Here is a 24,132-nt window from a genome sequence, read left to right as displayed (position 1 = left end):
GGATGTAAGGCCCAACAAGGAAGGCAGCACAGTGGTGGCCCAAATAGGCTTTGTGATGTCCCAAGCCGCCGAGACCATGGCACAGTCTTACAGAGGGTGTGCTCTTCTAGGCATCCTGGCGCGGCGGTCATTCTTCTGTTCTTTATTTCAAACACTTACGCCTCGGGTTCCCTATAGAGGCTCATTTAAAAAAAAATGGGGGCTGGGAACATTTCTCACCTGGTAAAGTGCTTCTGTGCCAGCAGGCAGATCCGAATCCAGGTCCCTGGTGTCCGTTTGAAAGCTGGGTGTGGCAGTGTATATTTGTAACCTCGGTATCGGGGGACACAAGGACAGAGTCCCTGATACTCACTGTGTAGCCAGACCAAGTTTGTCATCTCTTTTCTTTCCCCTTTCTTTTCTTTTTGGGGGGTGGGTTGAGTTTTACAGAGATAAAGGTTTATGTGGAAAAGTCCGTCTGCCCTCTATGTCTGGTTCAGTGTCTCACGCCTCGGCCCTGCTCTCTCTCTCTCTCCTCCTTTTCTGTCTGTTCCCCGCAGCCCAGTTCCCTCTGCTTTGCTGATACTTTGCAGTTTCTATTTTCCTGACTGCATTCCAGTCAGGGCTAGGGCTCTTTGGAAACTTGGGCTGTTAATCTGTGTGGTCCGGAGAGTAACTTCAGAAGCCTCTGGGGTCAGGACAGTACGCGATACATGGTGGCTATTCTGTGACCAAGCATGGAGTCATTGAGTAAACAAAATGGCCACCTTGCGAGCGTCTGGGCTTTGGTTGGCCCAGAAGCTCACGGCTGATGACACTGTAGTATTTTTTGCACTTGGCTCGTTATTATTATTTTATATATTTTTTATATTACTTTGTCTTTGTAGTGTTCATGTCATGGAAAAGAGTCCGTATTTGCAGCTGGACCCGGCCATCCCAGGAGTGTATTCTGGAAATCCCTACCCATTTGGGATTGATCCGGTAAGAATGTCCTCCGGGGTGAAGTGTCAGCTATGGTCGCCATGTTGTCGAACATCTGAACAGAGATGGCCCAGTCTCCTGAGGCTGAGATGGGGTAACTCTGGAGCTCAAGTAACAGGGAGAGCTGGGTCCAGGAGGCGACCTCCGCTGTACCCTGAACTCTTGCTTTCTATATGGCCTCCTGCCTGCTTCTTCTCCAGCAGCTCGCCCGCTGCTGGCTATTGATAGCTTTTAAGAGGCCCTTGCAGCCTGGAGAGGAAGCTCAGCTGGCCAAGCGCGTGGTGTTACAAGCGTGAGGACCCAAGTTTGGTCTCCCAGACTCTCATGTCAAAACCCAGATATGGGCTGGACATATGGGGCACACCTTTAATGCCAGCACTCAGAACCAGCCTGGTCTCCACAGTGAGATGCTGTCTCAAAGAACAAAACAAAACAAAAAATCTAGGCATGGTGGTATGTGCCTGGAACCCCAACCATCAGGAGGCAGGCACAGGTGGATTCCTGGGACCCACCCAAGCCTGGCTGGCCGATGAGAGAATCAGAAAAGGAGAAGGGAAAACTGGTGGACAGTCCCTACAGGTGCTCTCAGCGTTGGTTACCCAGATAGTCTGCACATTAAATAAGTTACTTAATATCCTAATCAAGTCCCCTACTTTTTTTTCCCCCAGTGGGTGACATCTTTCTTTTGCACTGTACAGCATGACTTTTTTGTAGGCCCAGAGGTCAGCCTTGGGTGTCATCTTCAGCATATCTTGCGTTTTGAGACAAGGTTTCTCCCTGGGACCTAAGTCTTGCCAATAAGCGAGGCTGGCTGGCCAGTGAGCCCCAGGGATCCCCTTGTCTTTGCCTCCCCAGCACTAGGATTCAAAGCACACACAACCATACATTTTCACATGGATTCTGGGGTCAAGCCTGACTTCTCATGCTTGCATAGCAAGCGCTTCACAGACTGAGCTATCTCCCCAGACTCCTGGATTTAGAAAACATGTTTCACTTTACTGATTTGTTTGTTATAACTCTCAGCCAACTAAGATCTGGCATCTCCCAAAGCCTTTTGACGGTGGGATCTCTGAGTAGAGATTTGTGAAAGGTCATGCACGTCCATTCACAGAAAGCCGGTGCACACTGCCACTAGGTGGCAGTGTTGTGCTCCCCAATCAACCATGCCTCCTGTAGACTGGAACTTGGTTAGTGTTTTTCTCAGCTCTGTATGGGACGGAGCCTGAGTGGCCAGTGTCAGTCTCAGAAACTGAGAGTAAACAGCACAGGTCCGAGAGTGGCTCCCCAGCAGCCTCCCCCATGCTGCCATCCTCTCCAGTTTCCCTGGGTTCTCCCCATCAGCCCTTCTCCTCACCCCAATAAAAGCAGAAGGCGTTGCATTGCGGGAGACTTTTCAGGCCTAAGGCCTAGTTCCAGTTTCATTCTAAGTTTTATCAAAACAGGTAAAATCCTTGAAAGCCAGTCTGTAAACTGCAAAGTGTAAAAGACAAATGGTTGCTAATGGTTTTTTTGTTTGTTTTTTTTTTTTAATTTATTTTTGGCCAGGCGGTTGTGGTGCACACCTTTAATTCTAGCACTCGGGAGGCAGAGGCAGGTGGATCTCTGTGAGTTCGAGGTCAGCCTGGTCTACAAAGTGAGTTTTGGGACAACTAGTACTGTTACACAGAGAAACCCTGTCTCGAAAAATTTAAAAAAACAAAACAAAACACTTTAAAAAAAAAAATCGAAAAAGAACTCTGTGCATATGTGTCCCTGAGTCCAGGTGTCCTAGCAAGCCAGAGGCATCAAGTCCCCTGGAGCTGGAGTTGCAGGTGGTCATGAGCCAGATGTGGGTGCTGGAAGCAAGCTCTGACCATCAGCCGTCTCTCCAGGTCCGTGCTGTGTGTTGGCATCTTTGCAGAGGGGAAGGTGTTCCCATTGGTCAGACTAGCATCACCAGGAAGCAGGCAAGGGGAGTTTAGAGATGTCAGGGTCTGGTGACATTCCTTTGCTTTGAAGCCCATTGTTCCTACCTTCTCTTCCCACACAGCCCACACCCACCTGTCAGCAAACCGCATCTGCCCAGTCCTGCTTCTCAGACTCAGCAAGGATGGAGAACTTTAAATTTACAAATTGAGGGGGCCAGCGAGTTCTGGGGAAGATGTAGGGGAGCCTTTACGCAGTGTGAGTGGGGGGATGTAAACGTGTGACCATCACAGAAGTCAGTATGGGGAGTCCCTCGAAGCCTGAAAATAGAACTGCAGGACCCGGCTAGCCCACCCTTGGCTATGCCACAGAGACACTCGGGCGTCCATGTTCACTGCTTCTCTGTTCCCGACAGCCAGGAAATGGAACCTGCCTAGAGGCCCATCAGCATATGAATGGCTAAAGAAAATGTGTTACATGTACACAATGGGATTTCATTTAGCCTTAAAGGAAAATGAAATTACGGCTTTTGCAGAAAAATGCATGAAGCTGGGAAATAATATGTCGGGATACATAAGTCTATTGCCGGAAGACCAGTGCTGCTTGTTTTCTCCTGCACAAAGCCTAGATCTGAAGTGTGTTCGAGGCAATGAGGGTGGGACTGGAAGGGCGATCATGAGAGGACAGGAGCGCTTGGGAAGGGGAGACTAGGAGGGAGCGTCTTAATTGGCTTTCTGTTTTTGGGATAAAACAGCATAACCAAAAGCAACTAACCTGGAGAGGAAAGGGTTTGTTTGACTTACAATCTCACTCACAGTCCACCACTGAGAGAAGTCAGGGCGGGAACCTGGAGGCAGGAACTGAGGCAGGAGTCACGGAGCTATGCTGTGTGTTGGCGTGTTCCCCACGGCTTGCTCAGCCTGCTTTCTTCCGCAGTGCAGGAGCCCACGGTGGGCTGGATCCTCAGACACCAGCCGTCAATCAGGAGAATTCCAACTGGCCAAGCTGCTGGTGGCAGTTGACGCTCTGTTTTCAAATGATTGTAATTTGTGTCAAGTTGGCAAAAAAACTAGAGCAGATGGTAATGGCATCCAAGTGACATTAAAGCAGGCAGTGGGGACTCTCTGGGGAGAAGGAAGGGACCAGGAAGTAAGGACTATCATCTGGAGAGAAGGAAGGGAACCAGGAAGTGGGGACTATCTGGGGAGAAGGAAGGCGACCAGGAAGTGGGGAGACTCTGGGGAGAAGGAAGGCGACCAGGAAGTGGGGACTATCATCTGGGGAGAAGGAAGGAGACCAGGAAGTGGGGACTATCTGGGGAGAAGGAAGGGGACCAGGAAGTGGAGACTATCATCTGGGGAGAAGAAAGGGGACCAGGAAGTAGGGACTATCTATCTGGGGAGAAGAAAGGGGACCAGGAAGTAGGGACTATCTATCTGGGGAAAAGGGAGGGGACCAGGAAGTAGGGACTATCTATCTGGGGAAAAGGGAGGGGACCAGGAAGTGGGGACTATCTATCTGGGGAGAAGAAAGGGGACCAGGAAGTAGGGACTATCTATCTGGGGAAAAGGGAGGGGACCAGGAAGTGGGGACTATCTATCTGGGGAAAAGGGAGGGGACCAGGAAGTGGGGACTATCTATCTGGGGAAAAGGGAGGGGACCAGGAAGTGGGGACTATCTATCTGGGGAGAAAGAGGGAACCAGGAAGTAGGGACTATCTGTCTGGGGAGAAGGAAGGGGATCAGTCAGGGAGAACCAGTGTGCACTGGGGAGGACAGAGGCTGCGGAGACTGAAGTAGAACGAAGTATAGTGACATTCTTATATGAAAATGCCATGTGGAAGCCAATTACTTTGACTGTTAACTTACACACAGAGGCCAGTAGATGGCGTCAGGTCCCCTGGGGATGGAGAGCCACACTTGGTTGTGAGCTATTGTGTGGTACTGGGAAGCCCAGTCCTCTGGAAGAGCAACCAAGGGGTGTTTATCGCTGAGTGGTCTCTCCAGCCTCCTGATGAATAGAAAAGTAATATTAAAAAGAGAAACAAAACACAAAGAGCCAAGTAGTCCAGGGTTTCTGTCCTGTGTGCAATTTTGAAAGGGAAGGAAAAGAATTTGAAAGAATGAAGGAAAAGTGTCAGAGACATGGAATGCCTAAATAAGGGGGCACTGGAAACATTTAGAACGTGTGTGCGTGGGGCCCTGGGTTCTATCCTCTGTACTGCACACACAGATACAATTGCTTGTCTTAAAATCATTTATGTGTGATTGAAAATCCACAAAACATTGTGGAGAGCAGCAGCCTGGCAACTGTGGTTCTTACATTTCTGGGCCTCTCAGGGCTTGAGTCAGAGACTGATGAAGGATTTAATCATCGCCTATCATAAGTTTCCTCAGAGCATCCGTTCACTGTGTTGAGCATCTTCCTGTGACTTGCATCATAGAACATCTGGCCTCTTTCATCGCGCAGAAGCCTCATGGTGATTTTGGTCCCTTTCTTTAGTAAGGGGATTGAAGCCAGTGTCTTGGGCATGGGAGACAAGCGCTCTGCCCTGAGCCACTCTCAGAGGAGAAACAATAGTTCAGAACCTGTGTTCTGGAATTTGATGACCTGCATTCAAATCTTGGCTTTTCTGTTCATTGGCTTTGTGATTTTTGAACAGCTGACATCTCTGTGCCTATTTTGTCATCTGTAGATTGGATATAACAGCCTTAGCCCTGAGATGGCTAAGCAGGTAGATCAGTTCAGTACATAAACATGATATGTGTTAGTTTTTTCAAGGTACATTGGTGTCTCAGTTAGGGTTTCTTTTGTTGTAAAGAGACACCATGACCATGGTCACTCTTACAATGGAAAACATTTAATTGGGGCTGGCTTACAGTTTCAGAGGTTTAGTCCATTATCTTCATGATGGGAAATGTGGAAGCATGCAGACAGACATGGTGCTGGAGAGGTAGCCGAGAGTTCTACATCCTGATCCACAAACAACAGGAAGTAGACTGTGTGCCACATTGGGCATAGCTTGAGCATATGATACCTCAAAGCCCACACCCACACACAGTACATACTTCCTCCAACAAGGCCACTTTCTGTAAGCCAAGCATTCAAACACATGCGTCTATGGGGGCTGTTCCTATTCAAACCACCACAATTGGTAATTTATTCTTTCTAAGGTTATGATTAATTCTCTGCAAGTTTAGCTATATTACTGGAATGTTTATATCTAACTCAGAGTCTTTTTTTTTTTTTAGTTAAATGTAAGTACATCTAAAGGGGTGGGTATGTGCCTGGTGCTTAGCCTTTAGCATTTGTAGTTTGTCTGATTGGCTGGATTTATAGTGTGTTAGAGACTCTACCCTAACTACACTGAGTGATGCTGTAGACATGGGTCATCCTGATGACCAAAGAAAGGCAGGGTCTGAGGGCAAGTCTAGGATAGTTTAGGTGCCAGGATTGCGAGGAGGTGCCTCTAATGTTAGGACACTAGTCTCTGCAGTCCTTTCTCTCTCCATCCTGCTGGTCTCTTGGTGACTGGATGACAGCTCTGTTCAGAATATTGCAAAGAGACCCTCAGCTGTCTGTAGCTTCTAACAGCATGTTTGTTTGTGTACCCCTGCATATGAGTATGTATACACACTGTGGAGATGGACAAGAAGACTATGTATTAAGGCTGTGCCTAGATGGATATTAGCTGTGTTGTGGTTTAATGAGAATGTCTCTTATAGTCTCAGGCATTTGAGTACTTGACCCTTAGTTGGTGGTGCTGTTGTGGAGGTGAAGGTGGTGCAGCCTTGCTGGAGGAAGTGCATTACTGAGGGTGGGCTTTGAGATGAAAACGTCTCTCTGCTTCATACTTGAGGTTGAGAAAATATGAGTTCTCAGCTTCCTGTTCTAGCTTTCATGCCACCATGGCTCTCTGCCATGATGGAGTCTTATCCCTCTGGAGCCGCAAGTCAAACTCTTTCTTCTACAAGTTGTCTTGGTCATGGTGTTTTATCAAAGCCACAGAAAAATAACAAAGACTGCCTCTGAGAAGGAAAGCATTTTGAAATACAAAGTTGTTTGTGATGGGAGGGGAGAAGGCTCTGTGGATTTGTTACCTTCAAGAGGACAAATCTTGAAGGTATTATGGGATGTGCATGGGTTTCATGTGAAGTCAGGGGTTGGAGTGCTATAGGATAATACTTTTGTATACTGTAAAGATTTTTCACTCATATTGGTTTAATAAAATGCTGTTTGGCTAGTAGCCAGATAGGAAATATAGGCAGATGAGGAGAATTCTGGGAAGAGGAAGACAGAAATGCATTCACCAGCCAGATACAGAGGAAGTAGGATGAAAATGCCTCACTGATAAAAGGTACCAAGCCACATGACTAAACACAGACAAAAATTATGGGTTTATTTAAGTTGTAAGAGTTAGTTAATAATAAGACTAAGCTATTGGCCAAGCGGTGTTGTAATTAATATAGTTTTGTGTGATTATTCAGGTCTGGGTGGCCAGGAAAACAAAACAAGGACTTGGGATGGGAATGGAGACCACAGGGTTAGTGAGCTCTCTATGAGAAGGAGGACATTAGTACTGGGATCATTAAACAGAGTGAGACCCAGATTAGCCCCATAGCTACTCTATATCTTTGTTTAAGGCTGGATAGGAAACGGTGTCACCATTAGTCGTGCTGGAACCAGGACTGTATGGAAGGCAGGAACTGATGTGGGATTCCCCTCAGTATGCTGTGAATATGTTTTATTTCCATTGGTTAATAAAGAAGCTGTTTCAGCCAATGGCTTAGCAGAATAAAGCCAGGCGGGAAATCTGAACAGAGATAGAGAGAGTAGGCAGAGTCGGAGAGATGCCATGTAGCTGCCAAAGGAAGAAGATACTGGACTGGAACTTATACTGGCAGGCCACAGCCTTGTGATACACAAGTTAATAGAAATGGGTTAATTTAAGATATAAGAGTTAGCTAGAAATATGCCTAAGCTATTGGCCAAACAGTGTTGTAATTAATATCATTTCTGTGTGATTATTCGGGTCTGAGCAGCCGGGAAATGAACGAGCAGTCTCTGGTTATAAGGACCCATATCTTATCCATAGTGGTTCTGACAGTCGATTGTAGAAATGGCTTAAGAAGTTTCTGGAAAATGTTCTGTCCTCTGAAGTATTCTGGGAACTCAAAGCAAAATGGAATACTATAAAAAAGAAGTTGGAACCCATTCTTTGGTCAACAATCTGAGGCAAGTTTGAGACTCTCCATAGTATTTCAGAATATCTCTCCATTTGGTACAAGGCAAACCATGTATCTTCTGGTTTCCGTGTGTGTGTGTGTGTGTGTGTGTGTGTGTGTGTGTGTGTGTGTGTGTGATGTATGAGGGGAGGCATGCATACCATAGAATGCGTGTGGAGGTTAGAAAACAACTTCATTGGTTTCTCCTTCCGCTTTTTCGTGGGTGCCAGGAATAGAATTCAGGTCCTGCTGTAGTTTGCTTTCTGTTGCTATGATAAACACCATGAACACAAACAACTAGGAGAGGAGAGGGCTCATTTAGCCTCGCAGATTACAGTTCGTCACTGAGGGGAAGCTAAGGCAGGAACTGAAGCAGAGGCTATGGAGGGGAGCCGTTTACCGGCTTGCTCCTCATAGCTTAGTTTGCTTCCATAGACAGCTCAGGAATGCCTGCCTAGGGATGGAACCACCCGCAGGGAACTGGGCCTCCTACATCAATAACTAATGAAGAAAACAGTCCACAGGCTGGTCTGATGGAGGTCAAGTTGCCTCTGGTTTGTCAAGTTGACAAAAGCTGAGCAGTACAGGTAGCCGGACTTGGCAGCAAGCATCCTTTCACCCGGGGCCATCTTGGCGGTCTTTATCCCTTGCTCTCTTCCAGCCCTTGGATAAATGATCAATGACATCAGTGGTCCTCACACTTGGTTGCCATAGTTGTGGCTATAACAAGCTTATCTTTCCCCTTTTCTTAGCCCGACGTGCATGTTGTCATCCCCACAGCAGCATCCTTGGGACACTGTGCTGTAACTTGAATTCCAAAAACCCTCCCCTGTTCCACTCACGTCTTTCTCATCATGTTTCTTATCCAGATCTGGAACTTGGCTTCAAACAAACTCACATTTTTGAACTCCTATAAGATGAAGATGTCAGTCATCCTGGGGATCGTCCAGATGACTTTTGGCGTTATTCTCGGCCTCTTCAATCACATGTGAGTTTCTTCTTAAAAGAAACAAAAGGTTTATTTTTAATTATGTGTATGTGTGTGTGTGTGTTTCAGTGTGGGTGTGTGCATGTGTATGCAGGCTCATGGATCTCCTGAGCTGGAGTTATTGGTGATTATGAGCTGCCTAACAGGGGTTCTAGAAACCAAATTTGGGTCCTCCGCAAGAACAGGGCCTCGTAACTAATGAACCATCTTCCACCCTTCACGTGAGTTTCTTGATTCACCCTCTGCTTGCTCGTCTGATGGCACTGAGGAGGATGAGGCAGAGCCACCAGAGCCTTTGTGTGGCAGGTAGCTTCCCTCTGGGTCTTGGCGTGAGCTGACACAGGCTGGTTGGCTAGAATCAGGAGTACCCCTGTTTCTGCCATGCAGAGTCTATTGAAGTGAATGCATGTTTTGCATCTCAGAAGTACCTTAATGTTCATGAGGGTGCTGGGAAGCTCATTTAGAGAACTTTGTGTTCCTCCTACCGGGAAGGGATGGTTGGTATAGTATCTACCTCATTCTCCACCCAATGGGCCAGGGAGGACTGGTATAAATTTTGGCCAAGGTGCTCCCCATTCTGAATGTTCTTTTCTCTCAGCTGGTAGCAGCCTCTCTTCGTCTTGCCTGTTCATGTCAGCACCCTTTTCCTTTCCTTTGTCAACATCCATTACTGGAAAGCTTCTTGAGCTTAATGCTAATAGCATCACATGCTTTCTCAGTGTGCCTTTGAACATGGCAGCTGACATCAGGTGCCCAGAAATCCTACTTGCTACTTAGGTCAGGAGTAAGTGGGGTGGGGCATCAGGGTCCACAGAAATGGTGGAAGTCTCAACTTCAGCTCCTAGTAAATATGATCATAACTGCAATGCCTGACATTTCTGAGATGGTTATCATGGTATAACTTGGGGCTGCAACTCAGTTGGTAGAGAGTCTGTCTGTCCTGCACATCCAAGGGTGTGGTTGTGGCATACACCTGTAATCCCTGCCCTTGGGTGGAGGCAGAAAAACCAGGAGTTCAAAATCTAGCTACACAACAAGTTCAATGCCAGCTTGGGCTCTGGGAGATCCTGTCTAAAAAATAAAGGGGCAAGTAAAGAAAGAAAGGGAGATAAAGAAAGAATGGGAATACATGACCAGAATGGGCTAGGTTACAGGAAAATGAACAATTTTAACCTCTATTGCTTAAGACCATGTATCATAGCAACAGCATCCACAAGGGTCCCCTGTCTGTTTTCCTTCTGCCCAGAGGACTTAAAGGAGGATGGGTGGGCACTACCTGGATCCCTGCAGGTGCCATGGCAAAGAAAAGGTGGAGAGTTACTCAGTGAGTCTTAAAGCTTCTGCCCAAAGTGGCAGGTGACTGTTTCTGGTCCCATTTTGTTGGCAAGAACCAGTTGTAGGGTGATCTTAACTTGAGAGGCCGTAGACAACCAAGGATACTGTGTTCTAAGGGATGAACTGCAAGCGAGAGGCTAAAGATGTGTGGGGAAGAACTTCCCAGTGGATGGCCATTGGCCTCCTTGTGTAGCAGGAGTTCTTCTGACAGTGCATCTCTAGAGCTCCACTCTTAGCCTGGTAGAGCTCTGTCTTAGTTCTGAAGGCTGTGAACTTTATTTACTCTATCTTGGTACCATGTCTTGAGAGAATTTTTGACTTTTATAGAATTTTAGGATCATAATCTACTCTCTTGTTTTCTGTTCTTGAGGTACTAGGAATTGAGCATACAACCTGACACAGGCTAGGTGTCTCGGGCACTGTTCTGCTATGACCATACTATGACTATGGCAACTTTTATTTAAAAAAAAAAGCATTTAGTCGGGGAGGGGGCTTGCTTACCGTTTCAGGGGATTAATCCATTATCATCATGGTGGGGAGGAGTATCTGAGAGCTTTACATCCTAATCCTGCAGGCAGAGAAAGAGAGAGAGAAACAGAGACAGGCAGGTCTGGTGTGGGCTTTTGAAACCTGAAAGCCACCTAATGACACACTTTCTCCCACAAAGTCACACCTATTCCAACAAGGCCACCCTTCCTAATCTTTCTAATCCTCCTCAAACAGACCATTAACTCAAGACTAAGTGTGCAAATATGAGCCCGTGGGGGCCATTCTCATTCAAACCACCACACTAGGCAAGTGTTCTCTACTGAGCTACAGCCCTCCTTTTTAAAGAAAGGGTCTCAGGTAGCCCAGATTGACCTTGAACTTGATACACACACACACACACACACACACACACACACACACAAAGATGGCCTTGATTTCTTGCTTCCACTTCCCAGGTTGTGGGATTATAGGCAGAATTAATGGCAACCTCGGTGCCCATTTTTTTTGCTTTTAATTTTGAGACAGGGTCTCATTAAGTTGTGTAGGCTGTCTTGTGATTCACTGTGTACCCCAGGCAATGCTGGAACATGTGATTCTCCTGCCTCAGCCTTTGGAGTGTCTGTGATGACAGACACAGTGTTTAATGTTCTTCTACCCAACCATGAAAAAGTGAGAACTACTGAATTAAGGCAGAGACAGTGTGTGTGTGTGTGTGTGTGTGTGTGTGTGTGTGTGTGTGTGTGTGACATGTGTGGGGTACCAGAAAGTGGTGTTGGACCCCTGGAACTGGAGTTAAAGATGACTGTGAGCCACCTGATGTGACTGCTGGCAATCGAACTTGGGTCTCTGGGGAGAGCAGGAAGTCCTTCTAATCTCTGAGCCATCTCTCCAGTCCCACGTTAGAATCATCCTTAATTTCCAGGCTGCATCTGGTCCCCAGGCTGTAGACTGGCGACACCCAAGTGTCTGTCATTGCTTCACCTCACCTTCAAAAGTGTCTTGGGAGCGAAATCTCCATGAGAGGTGTGGTCAGATCACCAGACAGCACCTTCTAGACCTAGGTTCCCCGAATCTGTGTGAGCAAAAGCACTCTCTCAGTATTCCCTTTCTCTTTCTTTGCCCGTCCATGTTTGCGTTTGCCAGGGGAGCGAAGCGGTCCGCCAGCCGTGCTCAAGGAGGAGATGGGCGCTGCGTGCTCTGGGGATGGTGCTTAGGCTCAGGCCGACCTTCTGCTAACGTTCTGTCTCCGTGTGGTTTCCGCCCCTAGCTACTTCAGAAGGACCCACAACATCGTTCTGCAGTTCATCCCCGAGATGATTTTTATGCTGAGTCTGTTTGGATACCTGGTTTTCATGATCATCTTCAAGTGGTGTCGGTATGATGCCCACACATCCCAGAAGGCTCCCAGCATCCTCATCCACTTCATCAGCATGTTTCTGTTTGACTACAGTGACGCCAATGCACCCCTGTACAGCCATCAGGTAGCTCTGCTTCGAGAATCCCTCCTCCAGCCCGCTCCCTTCTGAGAGATCTCTCACACACTCTGAGTGCTGCAGAGAGTCGTTCCCTGCAAGACTGAGCCATCTTAGCGCTCAGAGAAGAACATTACGTTCTCATTATGTAAAGCGGCAAGCACGGACAGCTGTTAGGAGGTTCCCACTCTTCCTGTTGGGGTAATGCACAAGGGACATCATTGTTGAGTTGAAAACTGGCTAAAAAAAGAGGAAAATATGATTTTCGAATGGATTGGCTTGAGTGGTAAAATGCTCCAGATTAAAGAACTAAAGGTTTAAAAATCTCGCATTGGTAAAATAGCTCAGCGGCAGGAAAGTGCTTTCTGCCAGCCTGCTGATTGAGTTCAATTTCTGGGAGCCACACAGTGGAAGGAGTGAACCAGTTTCTGCAAGTTGCCCCCTGGACTCCACATGCACCCAAAATAAATATGTAGGTAATTGTAAAAGAAAAATTAAAAATCTCACGTGGGAGGCAGAGGCAGGTGAATCTGAGTTTGAGGTCAGCCTGGTCTTACACAGAGTTCCAGACCAGCCAGGACTACACAGTGAAACTCTGTCTAAATACAAACAAACAAATAAAATCTTTTGTTAAAAAAAAACAAATTCTAAGCCTGTCAGTAGTGGAGCATGCCTTTAATCCCAGCACTCGGGAGGCAGAGGCAGGCAGATCTCTGTGAGTTCGAGGCCAACCTGGTCTACAGAGCGTGTTTCAGGACAGCTAGATCTGTTACACAGAGAAATCCTGTCTCAAAAAAAACAAACAACCACAACAAGGAAAGGGCAAATTCTAGCTAAGGTTCTCATGATGGAAACAGAAATAAAACCAAGAGCAGAAGTTCCTCTGTTCCCATGAATGGTGAGTTTCTGGGAACTGTGAGCCAGGGTCATGCTATTTCATGAGTCCCAAAGTCTGCCAGACCTTACCCCATTTTCTGGTCTTCCATGGGTGGTATGTCTACTCTGACTTTTCCCATGCCTTCAGCCTCTTAATAGCTGCCCCTGGGTCTCTACAGGAGATTGTTCTAGGACACAAAAGACCCTGTAGATCCCAAACCCCAAAACACTCAAATCTCTTCTAGAAGGTGGTGTGGTGCGGTATTTGTGTAAAGACTGTCTAGCTCCAACCCCCCCCCCCCCCATGTTCTTTAACTACTCTCTGGATGGCTTAGGCAGCCAGTACAAGGTAAATGAAGCTGCAGGGTGACTGGTAATGAAAAGTCCCCAGACTATCTTGATACAAAATATACAGCTTTAATAAACAGAAGTAAGACTTATAACAGCTTACACCAGAATCCAAACAATCCGTCCAGATGCAGGAGCCAGGCGAAAAAGGGGGCTAGCGGAGGGTGCTTGCTAGGTTTATAGGCAGGCTTTAGCCTGAGGGCGGCATGCCCCAAAAACAGAATGTGATTGGCTGAACTCCCCTATCAGGTAAATGCTATGTAAATGGCTGTCATACCAGTTCTAGGAAAATTATGACTAGACAAAGGGTCTTTGTGTGTTCACTACAGAGTTCTTTTAATATTTTTGGTTGAGTGGATATGTGCTAGGCTTCCTTAGCCTCCTTATTCCCCAGGGAAAGGTGAGTGTGCAATCCGCCCATTTTGCAGCCCCATGATGCAGGACAATCAGATGTGACAGGGAGTCAAGTCAAAGGCAGGAACTCAGTTTATTACTGTGAGCATCAGCTTATACAGGTTAAGTGACATCGTGTGATGTGGGGATACCTCTAGCCAATGAGAGACAGCCAAGCCCTCCCTCTGACTGGAGGGGGCATCTACCTAGATTTTGCTGTCTCGTCCTCACTGGGTAGCTTTGAGACTATCCTTCAAACTCGAGCCAGGCTTTTCTCTGTCCTACAGGCCTTGAGGTACAGGCCCTGAGATAGTTTTGGCCCAACAAATATGCAGATGTGAAACTTGCAGAGATGATCAAGTATATCTTACTGTTTTCAGTAATATATATATATATATATATATGTGTGTGTGTGTGTGTGTGTGTATATATATATATATATATATATATATATATATATATATATATAAAATTTATTTGTTAGGTATCCCAGAAAGTGTTTAGGTGAACATACAAAGTCACGGGCTTCCTCATGGCGACATCACACATGCGCCATTATACTGTGTTCCCTTTTGTCCTCCCTCACGGTTCCCCCCTCCAGCATGTTCTTCCCTTTCCCCATAAAGAATATTTTATTTTGAAACAATAGAAATGCTCCCTTGGAGCTGGATAGAAAATGAACTCAATGAATCACTCTTTTGCAACACAAACTATTCTTTTACCCTGGCCTCACCCAGTGCTGAGCCAGCTCATGCCGTTTGAGGGCAGGTTTTATAGAAATGGAAGACCCGCTTTTGTCTAATTCCTCTGGACAGAGTTATGCGACTGGGCTCACACAGGTGGCTCTTCCACGGAAACATTCTCTGCCAGGGACTGTAAACACTAGTTTCCTAGTCAACTCTGAGCTTTTTTTCCTGGCTCCTAGCTGTGTTCCCTTCCTTCCAGAGGCATCGAGCAAGAAGAGAGGGTGCCGCCTGACAAGGCTTTTGTAAGAGATGTTTTTCGATAATAATCAGAGAGGAAACAATACCTCAGAGGGCCTTTTTGTGTCTGGCTTGTTAAACACACACACGCACACACACAACAACCTCGGGCTGGCCCTGGATGCTGGCACAAAGTGAGTGTGTTTTAAGGGCTCATTTACTCCATACTGGTTTATTTGGATTCCCTGAACAAACCCTTTCTTGTAGGCCTTGGCCTTAAAGTAACCAGGTATTTCCAGTGTTAACTGCTGCAGAGAGGCCCAGGGCTTTGTTTCCTTTGGAAGAGGCATGGGGCAATGCAGCGAGAGAATGGTGGCTTCCCAGCTTCTTGTTGTATTGAAAAACATTACAGAGAATTGGCGGCCTTCCCTAGGACCGGCTATGAAGATTAATTATGTTGACATGGTTTGAGATTTCCATAACCTCAGTCTGGAGTCACGTGGTTAGAAGAAATGGCAGTCACGAAAGTCTCCTCAGCTTTGCTCTCCGGCTGTCTTTGCATACAGGCACATACAGGTGCTTTGTATGTCATCTGGCGCTGGGAGGTCTGGTTGTAAAATGGGCCAATGGCAGTGGGGTGGCTTCATGTGCAGGGGCTTCACTGCATAAGGACAGGGTGGGGACACGTGTCCTTCCCTGTTTTGAGCTTGTAAAACAGAGCAGGCGTTGAGCAGGTAAAATGCTACCGCTGGGTAAACGGTCTTATTGCTGTTGCTCTCAGACCATCTCCTGACGCAGCGAACCTTGAGCTGGCAGGAGCAGCCGAGGAAGCAGGAAGGCTCACAAGCTGCCTTTCCTCAGCCTGGGAGCAGTTTCCTGTCCCTACCCCTGTAGTCAGGATACCTTCCCCAACAGCAGCTTTCCACAGGGTAGCTGAACCGCTTCTCAGAACTGGGAAATGTGGATGAGGAGCCTGTAAAATAAGCTCTGTGTGTGTGTGTTAGGGGGCGGGGAAGCCCTGAAAGGAAAATATGAAGCTGGGAATTCCTCTTGGGTCTTAGCAGTGCTCAAATGTGGAACCATGAGAAACTGGTTCTGAGTACATAGTGGGTATGCCAGTCCATGAGGGGACTCGAGGCAGACCGTCAGAGTATGTGAGAACTCCTGGTTTCCTTCTCGTAGTGGGAGGGGGCTGGGAAGAGGTGAGAGAGCTCAAACCTAACACTGAGAATATATAATTATTGATTTAGTATACAATGACGCAAGGGCTTGTTTCAGCAGAGAGACGGTTGGAGTCGTGTGACCTGCCAATTTACTTCTGGAATTCGAGTAACTCTGTCCATCGAGCAGTGTTAAAGGGCCAGGGAAACCTAGTGCTGTCTTCCTAGTGTATGTCAGGAGGACTTCCCGTCTGAAAGATTTCATATGACGTGAGTGTATTACAAGGGCTACATAGCGCATAAGCAACACAGAAATGGCTTCTCGGGCTGGAGAGATGGCTCAGAGGTTAAGAGCACTGACTGTTCCTCCAGAGGTCCTGAGTTCAATTCCCAGCGACCACACAATGGCTTTCAACCATCTGTAATGAGATCTGGCGCCCTCTTCTGCTTTGCAAGGCATCCATGGAGGCAGAATGTTGCGTATATAATACATAAATAAATCTTTTAATAAAGGAAAGAAAAGAAATGGTTTCTATCCTTCCTTGAGCACAGAGCACCACAGGATGGCCATTTGTCTGTCCACCCCAGGAATGTAGCAGAAGTGAGGGTGAACGGGATCGGACTGCTTCAGATCGCCTGCCTTCGCCCCGAGCATGCGAAGCCCCATGACGCGTGGGCAGAGTACCTCATGGTTGTCCTAGTGACTGCTGTCAATCTTGATCTTGCAGCAAGAAGTCCAGACTTTCTTTGTCATCATCGCGTTGATTTCTGTGCCGTGGATGCTTCTCATCAAGCCATTTCTTCTCAGAGCCAAACACCAGAAATCTCAGGTAAGTGTGGGCTTTCAGTTAGCCCACTGTGGGTCACAGTACACTTTCCTAGAAACGGAAGTCAGGGACGGGGAGAGAGTGGTGGGTTTCCCTGCAAGACCTGGGGAGGCCTGGAAGGCAAGGCTGGCCTCAAGTGTGTGTCCTTGGGTGGAGTCCCACAGGGGTCCCTTTACTTTTAGCACAATGGTCCTCCATTTCTCAGACACGGTGAGTTTGAAATTTCTCAGGCTCTGCTCAGGATGTGTGTAGCCTATCCAGTTGTCCTTGAAGGTTTAGAAACTTTATAAGCATTCAGACTCAGTTGTCTTGTTGGTTAGACATGGGAGAATTTTATACTTTATATTTTGTTTTTTAAAGACAGAATCTCACAATATAACCTTGGACTGGTCTGACATTCATACGTAGCCAGGCTAGCCTAACTCAAAGCAACCCTCTTGCCTCTGCCCTCCTAGTGCTAGGGATTACAGCCATATATCACCATGCCCTCCCCAGATAATCTGAGTTTTAAATAAATATTGCAAGTTGCTCTTTGTGAATTTTCTAAGGCTGTAATTTCACTCCCTTAGAATGTTGCTATAGACTCTCTGGGAAACCCCCATGGTAGGCACATTCAAAAATCCAGTTTGAATTTAGAACAACTTCTTCCTATTGCTAAATTAAATATCACTTTTAGTTGATTTCTTTCTTTCTTTCTTTTCCTAAAATGCCTGAAGCCTCAGATTGACACAGGGAGCCTAGTAACCCAAGCAAATAGGATCTAGGGAGATTAAGCCCTCCCAGGGAACACTGGGGTCCAGCTATACTGAGATGACCCCCTGCTTTCTTCTTTTAGTGCAGAAGATACAGCAGCCTGCATTGAGGTTGCGAATGCTTTAAATGACTGTAGGCATTGAACTCTACTTTTCTAAGATGTAAGGTGGAGATTAACCCCAACTATCGTTCCTGTGGGGCCTGGAGGAAGAGAATGACGTAACCAAAAAGCCAAAACAATTATAACGTGACAGATGAGAGTGCATAGTTTAACCTTGAATGAAGCCCTTTATTTTGCTAATACTTTAATGGCTTGGAGGCCAAGTTGAATGCTGTCTCCGTCTCCTTGCTTGTCAACAGCTGCAGTCTTTCACGATCCACGAAGATGACCTTGAGGGTGGCCGCTCGAGCGCCTCTGCTCCGAAGAAGACTGTGGGGACTAAGGGTGACCACGAGGAGGAGGTATCTGAGATCAGAGCACCAAAGGCTGACTTCTCAGTTTCCACTGAACCTAGAATTGGAATATAATCTATGAGAGTCACAGGGTGTGACTATCCAGGTACAAGCTGGAGGGTCTGCTGCCCTCAGCCTGCTGGCTCCTGAGTTAGCAGGTCCAAGAAAGCCCAGGGCAGGTGCTGGGGGCGCATGCCTTTAACCCCAGCACTCAGAACCCTTGACTCTTGCTGGCAAGAGCCTTTAGCCGGTAGATTCCTGGGTGAGGGGTTCCTTTCCCTTCCATAACTTCCCCTTTCTATCCTGCCCCAGGGCGACTATGACTGATAATAATCTATGATCTAGCTTGTTTTTTTTTTTTAAGATTTATTTATTTATTACATATACAATGGTCTGCTTGCATGTATCCCTGCAGGCCAGAAGAGGGCATCAGATCTCATTCCAAATGGTTGTGAGCCATCATGTGGTTGCTGGAAATTGAATTCAGGACCTCTGGAAGAGCAACCAGTGCCCTTAACCTCTGAGCCATCTCTCCAGCCCTTGTTTTGCTTTCTTTCTTTCTTTCTTTCTTTCTTTCTTTCTTTCTTTCTTTCTTCTTCTTTCTCTCTCTCTCTCTCTCTCTCTCTCTCTCTCTCTCTCTCTCTCTTTCTTTCTCTCTCTCTTTCTTTTTTTTTTTTAAAGATTTTTATTTATTTATTATGTATACAATATTTTGCCTGCAGGTAGACAGGCAGGCCAGAAGAGGGTGCCAGATCATTACAGATGGTTGTGAGCCCCCATGTGGGTGCTTGGAACTGTACTCAGGACCTCTGGAAGAACAGCCAGTAGCCAGTGCTCTTAACTGCTAAGCCAACTCTCCAGCCCTATGATCTAGTTTGTTACCGACGTGGAAGACAGACACTCAAAGCCTCCAATTACCCTGATATGATGAGCATTTGTTACATAACATGCATTGATATATATTGTGCCCCATAAATATGTAGCTATTCCTGTAATTAAAAAAGGGAATTAATGTTCTCATTGTAAAAGGAGGAGAGAAGGGAGAAAAAAAAAACTTAATGAAATGAGACCAAAAATTCTGTTACAGTTCAACTTTGGAGACATCTTTGTCCACCAGGCCATCCATACCATCGAGTACTGCCTGGGCTGCATCTCCAACACAGCCTCGTATCTTCGTCTCTGGGCCCTTAGCTTGGCTCACGCAGGTGAGTGTGCAAGCCGGGAGGGGTGGGGCTGCCAACCATATTACCCAGAGAACAGACTCACTCTGTTCATGAGCAAGAATGCTTTCTCTGGGTCACCTGTAGTATGATAATGACTGCTTGGTAGTCGTTACTTAATACTAGTATGATAACGACTGTTTAATGTTTTTCTTGGATGTCTGTCTGGTCCTTAAGCAACTTACTATAATTTCTCATACTTCTGAAATTGCCTGAACAGAAGAATCTTAACTTGAGCCTGGCATGACAAAATGCCACAGACGGGGTGGCTCCAGCCAGAAGCAGATTTTTTTCCCTCATACTTACGGAGCCTGGAAGTTTGAGATGAGAGTGTCAACGCGGTGGGGCTCCAGTGGAAGGACTGCTTTCTAACACACACATACACACACACACACACACACACGCACGCACGCACGCACGCGCGCATGCACACTCAGAAGGGTGAGGGAGCGAGAGCAAGACCACGAGAGTGAACACGCTCTGAAATTCCCAATCCCACGGCTAAGGATCCCTCTCATATTTCCAGTCACCCCTCTCAGACCCTAGGCAAACAAACCACACTTCATGCATTCTTTTCGGGTCAGCATTTTGTGCCTGTCTCGTGTTGTTCAGATTTGCTCCTTTTGCTGCCGATAGCCCTAGCTGGCTGTGCCTGGCGATCAGGGTGCGCCGGCGTCGTTGGACCGTCCGCCACTGCGAGCAAAGCTGTGTTAGTCGAGCTTCCGCACAGCCTTCAGAGGGACTTTTGGGTTTGAGGTGATAGGATAGAAATGAGGGGTACTGAGCAGGCACACCTGGTGGCTGAGGATGTCCCACTTGCTCCCCCAGAGCTGTCCGAGGTGCTCTGGACCATGGTGATGAACATCGGCCTTCGCCTTCGGGGCTGGGGAGGGCTCATCGGGGTCTTCATCATTTTTGCCGTCTTCGCCGTCCTGACCGTCGCCATCCTCCTGATCATGGAGGGCCTCTCGGCCTTTCTGCATGCCCTCCGGCTGCATTGGTAAGAGCTGGGGGAAGGGCAGCCAGCAGGGCTGGCTGGCTGCTCAGAGCCACAACTTAGCTGCTTTTTCGGAACCTCAGTCTAGTCATCTGTCTGTGTGATGTAACGTATGTTCACACGTATGCTTATGTGCTGGTTGCCCTGTAGTGTGGCTTTCATTTGCTCTGTGCTTACTTGTTACTACAGTTGGCTTCCAAAGCAGTCAGGTGACAGATCTGAACCGGGCTGGTAAAGAGCATGTTAAGTGAATAGCCTACTTGGCTGTTGTGGTTGTTGAGGGCCAAAGTGGCAACCACAGAACAAGCCATGGGACTCTACAGAGAAGATGGAGGGTACCACAGCAAGCCCTTGACATGCCCAGGACACACTGGGGCTTCCACTGTTAGGAAACTTTTGATTTTTTTTTTCATTTTATGTATATGAGTGTTTTGCCTGCATGTATGTCTGCACACCATATGTATGCAGGGCCTGCATGGGTGAAAGAGAACATCAAATCTCCTGGGACTGGAGTTGCACGCACTTGTGAGCCGCCATGTGGGTGCTGGGAATCGAACCCAGGTCCTCTGCAAGAGCAGCCGGCGCTCTTAAATGCTGAGCAATTTCTCCAGCCCTTGGAAACATTTTTATGTTTACTGAGTGGAGAAAACTGAGGCATCCCATCTCCACGCTAACATTGCCCGCCACGGCATGAAGTTTGCGCCTCCGTAACGTCCCAGAACAGAAATGATCATGGGTGAGACTGGTCATAGAACGATTTAAAAATGCAGGCCAAGCTCCTGCTCCTTCTGCACTAGCATGGACCCCACAGCTGGGAGTCGGGGTGCATGACCTCATCACGTCGTGCACTGTGGTTTTCAGACAGAGAGCATGGAGGGGAGGCATCCTTGCTTGGATGGAGGCTGTGGGGGAGGTGTGTGCCCTGGCCCGTGAAGCCTGAGGAAGAGAGGTGGGAGGAGGGGGCGTGGTAAGAGGGAGACTTAAAAGGTCGCTTGGTTCCCATGGTGTTCTGTGCCTTGCTGCCTCCCACATTTCAGCCCACTCTTTTCTGCCCTTCCCCGTCACCGCAGGGTGGAGTTCCAGAACAAGTTCTATGAGGGCGCTGGCTCCAAGTTCTCCCCCTTCTCCTTCAAGCAAGTCCTGGAAGGGGCCGCTGAGGAGTAGGCTCTCCTGCGTCCCTGGTGCTGATGCCAGCTGAAGGACTTCACTCTCTGATGTCAGCCCAGGCCAGGAGAACCACGCAGCAACCCTGTTGGCTACGTGAAGTGAGAAGCTGTGTGAGGCATGGGATTTGGCAGGATTTAACCACTAACCGAAGGGCTGCTTTTCGCTTGGACTTCATGTGCAGTCAAATGGTCAAATACTACAATAACTGGGAAATGGGGGAGGGAACACTAGACGACTATCCTGTAATAGTTTATTTTTGTTTTACTTTGTATCTATTTTGAGATAAGGTCTCATTAGCTCTAATTGTCCTGGAAATGACTGCGTAGCAAGGCTGACTTTGAGTTCTGACTCCCCCTGCCTCTACTTCCTCAGTGTTCAGATGACAGGCATAAACCAGCACACCTGGATCTCCTGCAGTGTTTCACGTATTATAATGATGAAAATAAATATCTCCTTTGTTCACTGTTTCTTTAAAATGTCTTTATTCAAAATTAATCCGTGCCATTGAGCGTCTACAGTTAGAGGCCAACACTGGACAATGGAATTACACAACCTAATTCCGGGGAAGGATCAGGTTTGTGTTTTCTCTGCATTTCCCCCTTGTCAGGGGCTTAGCATTACAAGCTTAGGGACTTCCTCAAACATTGGCACCCCTACCAGAAGCACAGCTAATGTAGAGGGAGGCCCAGTCCTGGCCTGGCTCTCTACATCACTAAGTCCTGAGGAATGAAACCTGACAACCTGACGTCATTCCTGGGATACTGCTTATTGTCACCACGCTGGGCGGGAGTAACTGGGGAAGGAGATGCAGAGGCTTGGTCGGGTTCTGGGAACCAGCGTACAGGGAAGGAGATTACTTCATAGTTGGGTTCTGGACTGGCGATCCCCCAAGTGCCTGCCTGAGGAGATTCGTCCTGTGGGTTGTTCTGTCTGAATGGCCTGAGTCCAGGTGAAATGCTATCTCTATCACACTATAGGAGTAAGATTAAGAATAAACCACATTTTTGTGTGCTTCGTGATTGACTAAGTCCTTTCTACTTAAAGAGCCCGTTAGATTCAAATGTGTTTGCATGTATGAGTGCAGGCACATGTACACCGTAGCACACATGGAGATCCGAGGACAACTTTCCTTGTCATCGTGTGCACCAGGCTAGCTGGGCAGTGAGCTCCCGGGGATGCTCCTGCCTCTGACTCCCATCTTGCTATTGGAGCAATGGGATTATAGACACATGCAACTGTGCCTGGCTTTTCTATAGCTCCTGGGGTTTTGAACTCAGGTCCTCATGCTTGCTTTGCAAGCACTTTAGTTACTTCCCATCTTCCCAGCTTGTGACTCTTACCTTGCTGCCCTCTGCCAAGACTGACTCGTGTCAATAGAAGCAAGACTCAAACCAAAAAGGAAGTGGCCATGGTCCTTTCCTGTCTGTCACAGCCTACACAGCAATTCGAGGCCTGTCTTTTAAAGTATTCACTTATCAAGGTTGGATCAAAGGATGAGTATTGTGTTTGAGTACTAGCTGTGAACTTCAACATGTGCATTACTGGACCAGAAATGGAGTTATTCCCCCCCCCCCCCACCAAGTGTGTAGGAGGCTCTTCACCTCTCAGGACTGTAGAAAAGAGATTGTTAAGACCTGGACGATGGAGGGGATGCTCGGTCAATGAAAGCCGACGGAAGAGACCATAAGTGCCTCCGAGAAGCCCATACTCCCCTGCTGTCACGGTCACCAGGAAGTTTTAAGGTTCTCAACTTGCCGGTGTCCTGTGGACATCGATCTAAAGACTGTACCCCGCATAGATGGCTCCAAGGCACCGCCCACCCCAGCTCTTTTAGAAACGTCCCTCCCACCTGAGAGCCACAAGCCCACGTTCCCCCCCAGGTTTGGCAGCTGCTTTCTGTCTCAGGCAACACTGTTATTTTGTCTTTAACAACAGATCAGGTGAGGGCTGTTTAGACGGGGGTGTGCCCTCCTTGTCGCTCACCTGGAATGCCAGGTGGTTTCTTAATGAATCCTGTTTGGAGAATCGAAATGAAAGGAGGGTAGGTAAGTCTAGAGGCAGAGAGGCCTCCGGAGCTGCCAGATCGACTGCGGTGAGACAGCGCTCAGGGTCCCCAAATCGTGACACTTTCCAAGGGATACACAGGTGAGAAACTTGGGCAGCAGGTGTGTGTCTGCTTTCACTGCTGCTGTTCAGGGTAGAGAGGGGAACCAACTATTTGTGGGTGGCTGGAGGCAGACGGAGTGTGAAGCTTTCATTATTTTTAAAAATTATGTATGTATGATAAATGTTAGCATGTGTGTGTGTGTGAGTGGTATATGGACGTGTGCGCGCAGGTCTGTGCCCTGTGCACATTCCCAGAAGTCAGAGGAGCACACTGAGTGTCCTGTTCTTATTCTCCACCTATTCCCCTGAGACCGTCTCTCAATGAACCTGGAGCGAGGCTGGCGGCCAACACACCCACCGATTCCCCTGCCTCTGTGCCTACTCCTACCCCAGTGCTGATTATAGAGGCCCACAGCCACACTGGCTTTTTATATGAGTTCTAGGAATTTGGAATTGAGGTCCTTTTTTAAGTACTCTCCCAGCCCCTTACTAATGACACTATTTAAAAAAAAAATCACATCACACATACAAGTCA

At 47.4% G+C, this 24,132-nt stretch overlaps 2 protein-coding genes across 4 annotated transcripts in view; both read left to right on the top strand.

Moving 5' to 3' along the window:
- Atp6v0a4 (ATPase H+ transporting V0 subunit a4) overlaps positions 1 to 21,958 on the top strand; it is an 84,099-nt gene extending 62,141 nt beyond the window's left edge. For all 3 annotated transcript variants that reach the window (XM_087901772.1, XM_085683847.2, XM_085683848.2), the window contains 8 exons: positions 867 to 960; positions 8,960 to 9,078; positions 12,170 to 12,383; positions 16,803 to 16,904; positions 18,015 to 18,116; positions 19,195 to 19,312; positions 20,156 to 20,327; positions 21,395 to 21,958. In XM_087901772.1, coding sequence (XP_087757898.1) covers positions 867 to 960; positions 8,960 to 9,078; positions 12,170 to 12,383; positions 16,803 to 16,904; positions 18,015 to 18,116; positions 19,195 to 19,312; positions 20,156 to 20,327; positions 21,395 to 21,488 — 1,015 coding nt within the window. In that variant the 3' untranslated portion in view covers positions 21,489 to 21,958. The remainder of the gene's footprint in view (positions 1 to 866; positions 961 to 8,959; positions 9,079 to 12,169; positions 12,384 to 16,802; positions 16,905 to 18,014; positions 18,117 to 19,194; positions 19,313 to 20,155; positions 20,328 to 21,394) is intronic.
- Positions 21,959 to 23,467: 1,509 nt separating this feature from the next.
- Svopl (SVOP like) overlaps positions 23,468 to 24,132 on the top strand; it is a 60,629-nt gene continuing 59,964 nt past the window's right edge. The window contains exon 1 of the mRNA XM_085683973.2: positions 23,468 to 23,636. The gene's annotated coding sequence lies outside the window, so the exon portion shown is untranslated. The remainder of the gene's footprint in view (positions 23,637 to 24,132) is intronic.

The sequence above is a fragment of the Myodes glareolus genome, chromosome 25 (genome assembly GCF_982192425.1).
Source record: "Myodes glareolus chromosome 25, mMyoGla1.1, whole genome shotgun sequence".
Classification (NCBI taxonomy): Eukaryota; Metazoa; Chordata; class Mammalia; order Rodentia; family Cricetidae; genus Myodes; species Myodes glareolus.
Note: the sequence above shows the minus strand (reverse complement) of the source record. Positions and strands in the feature narration are given on the sequence as shown.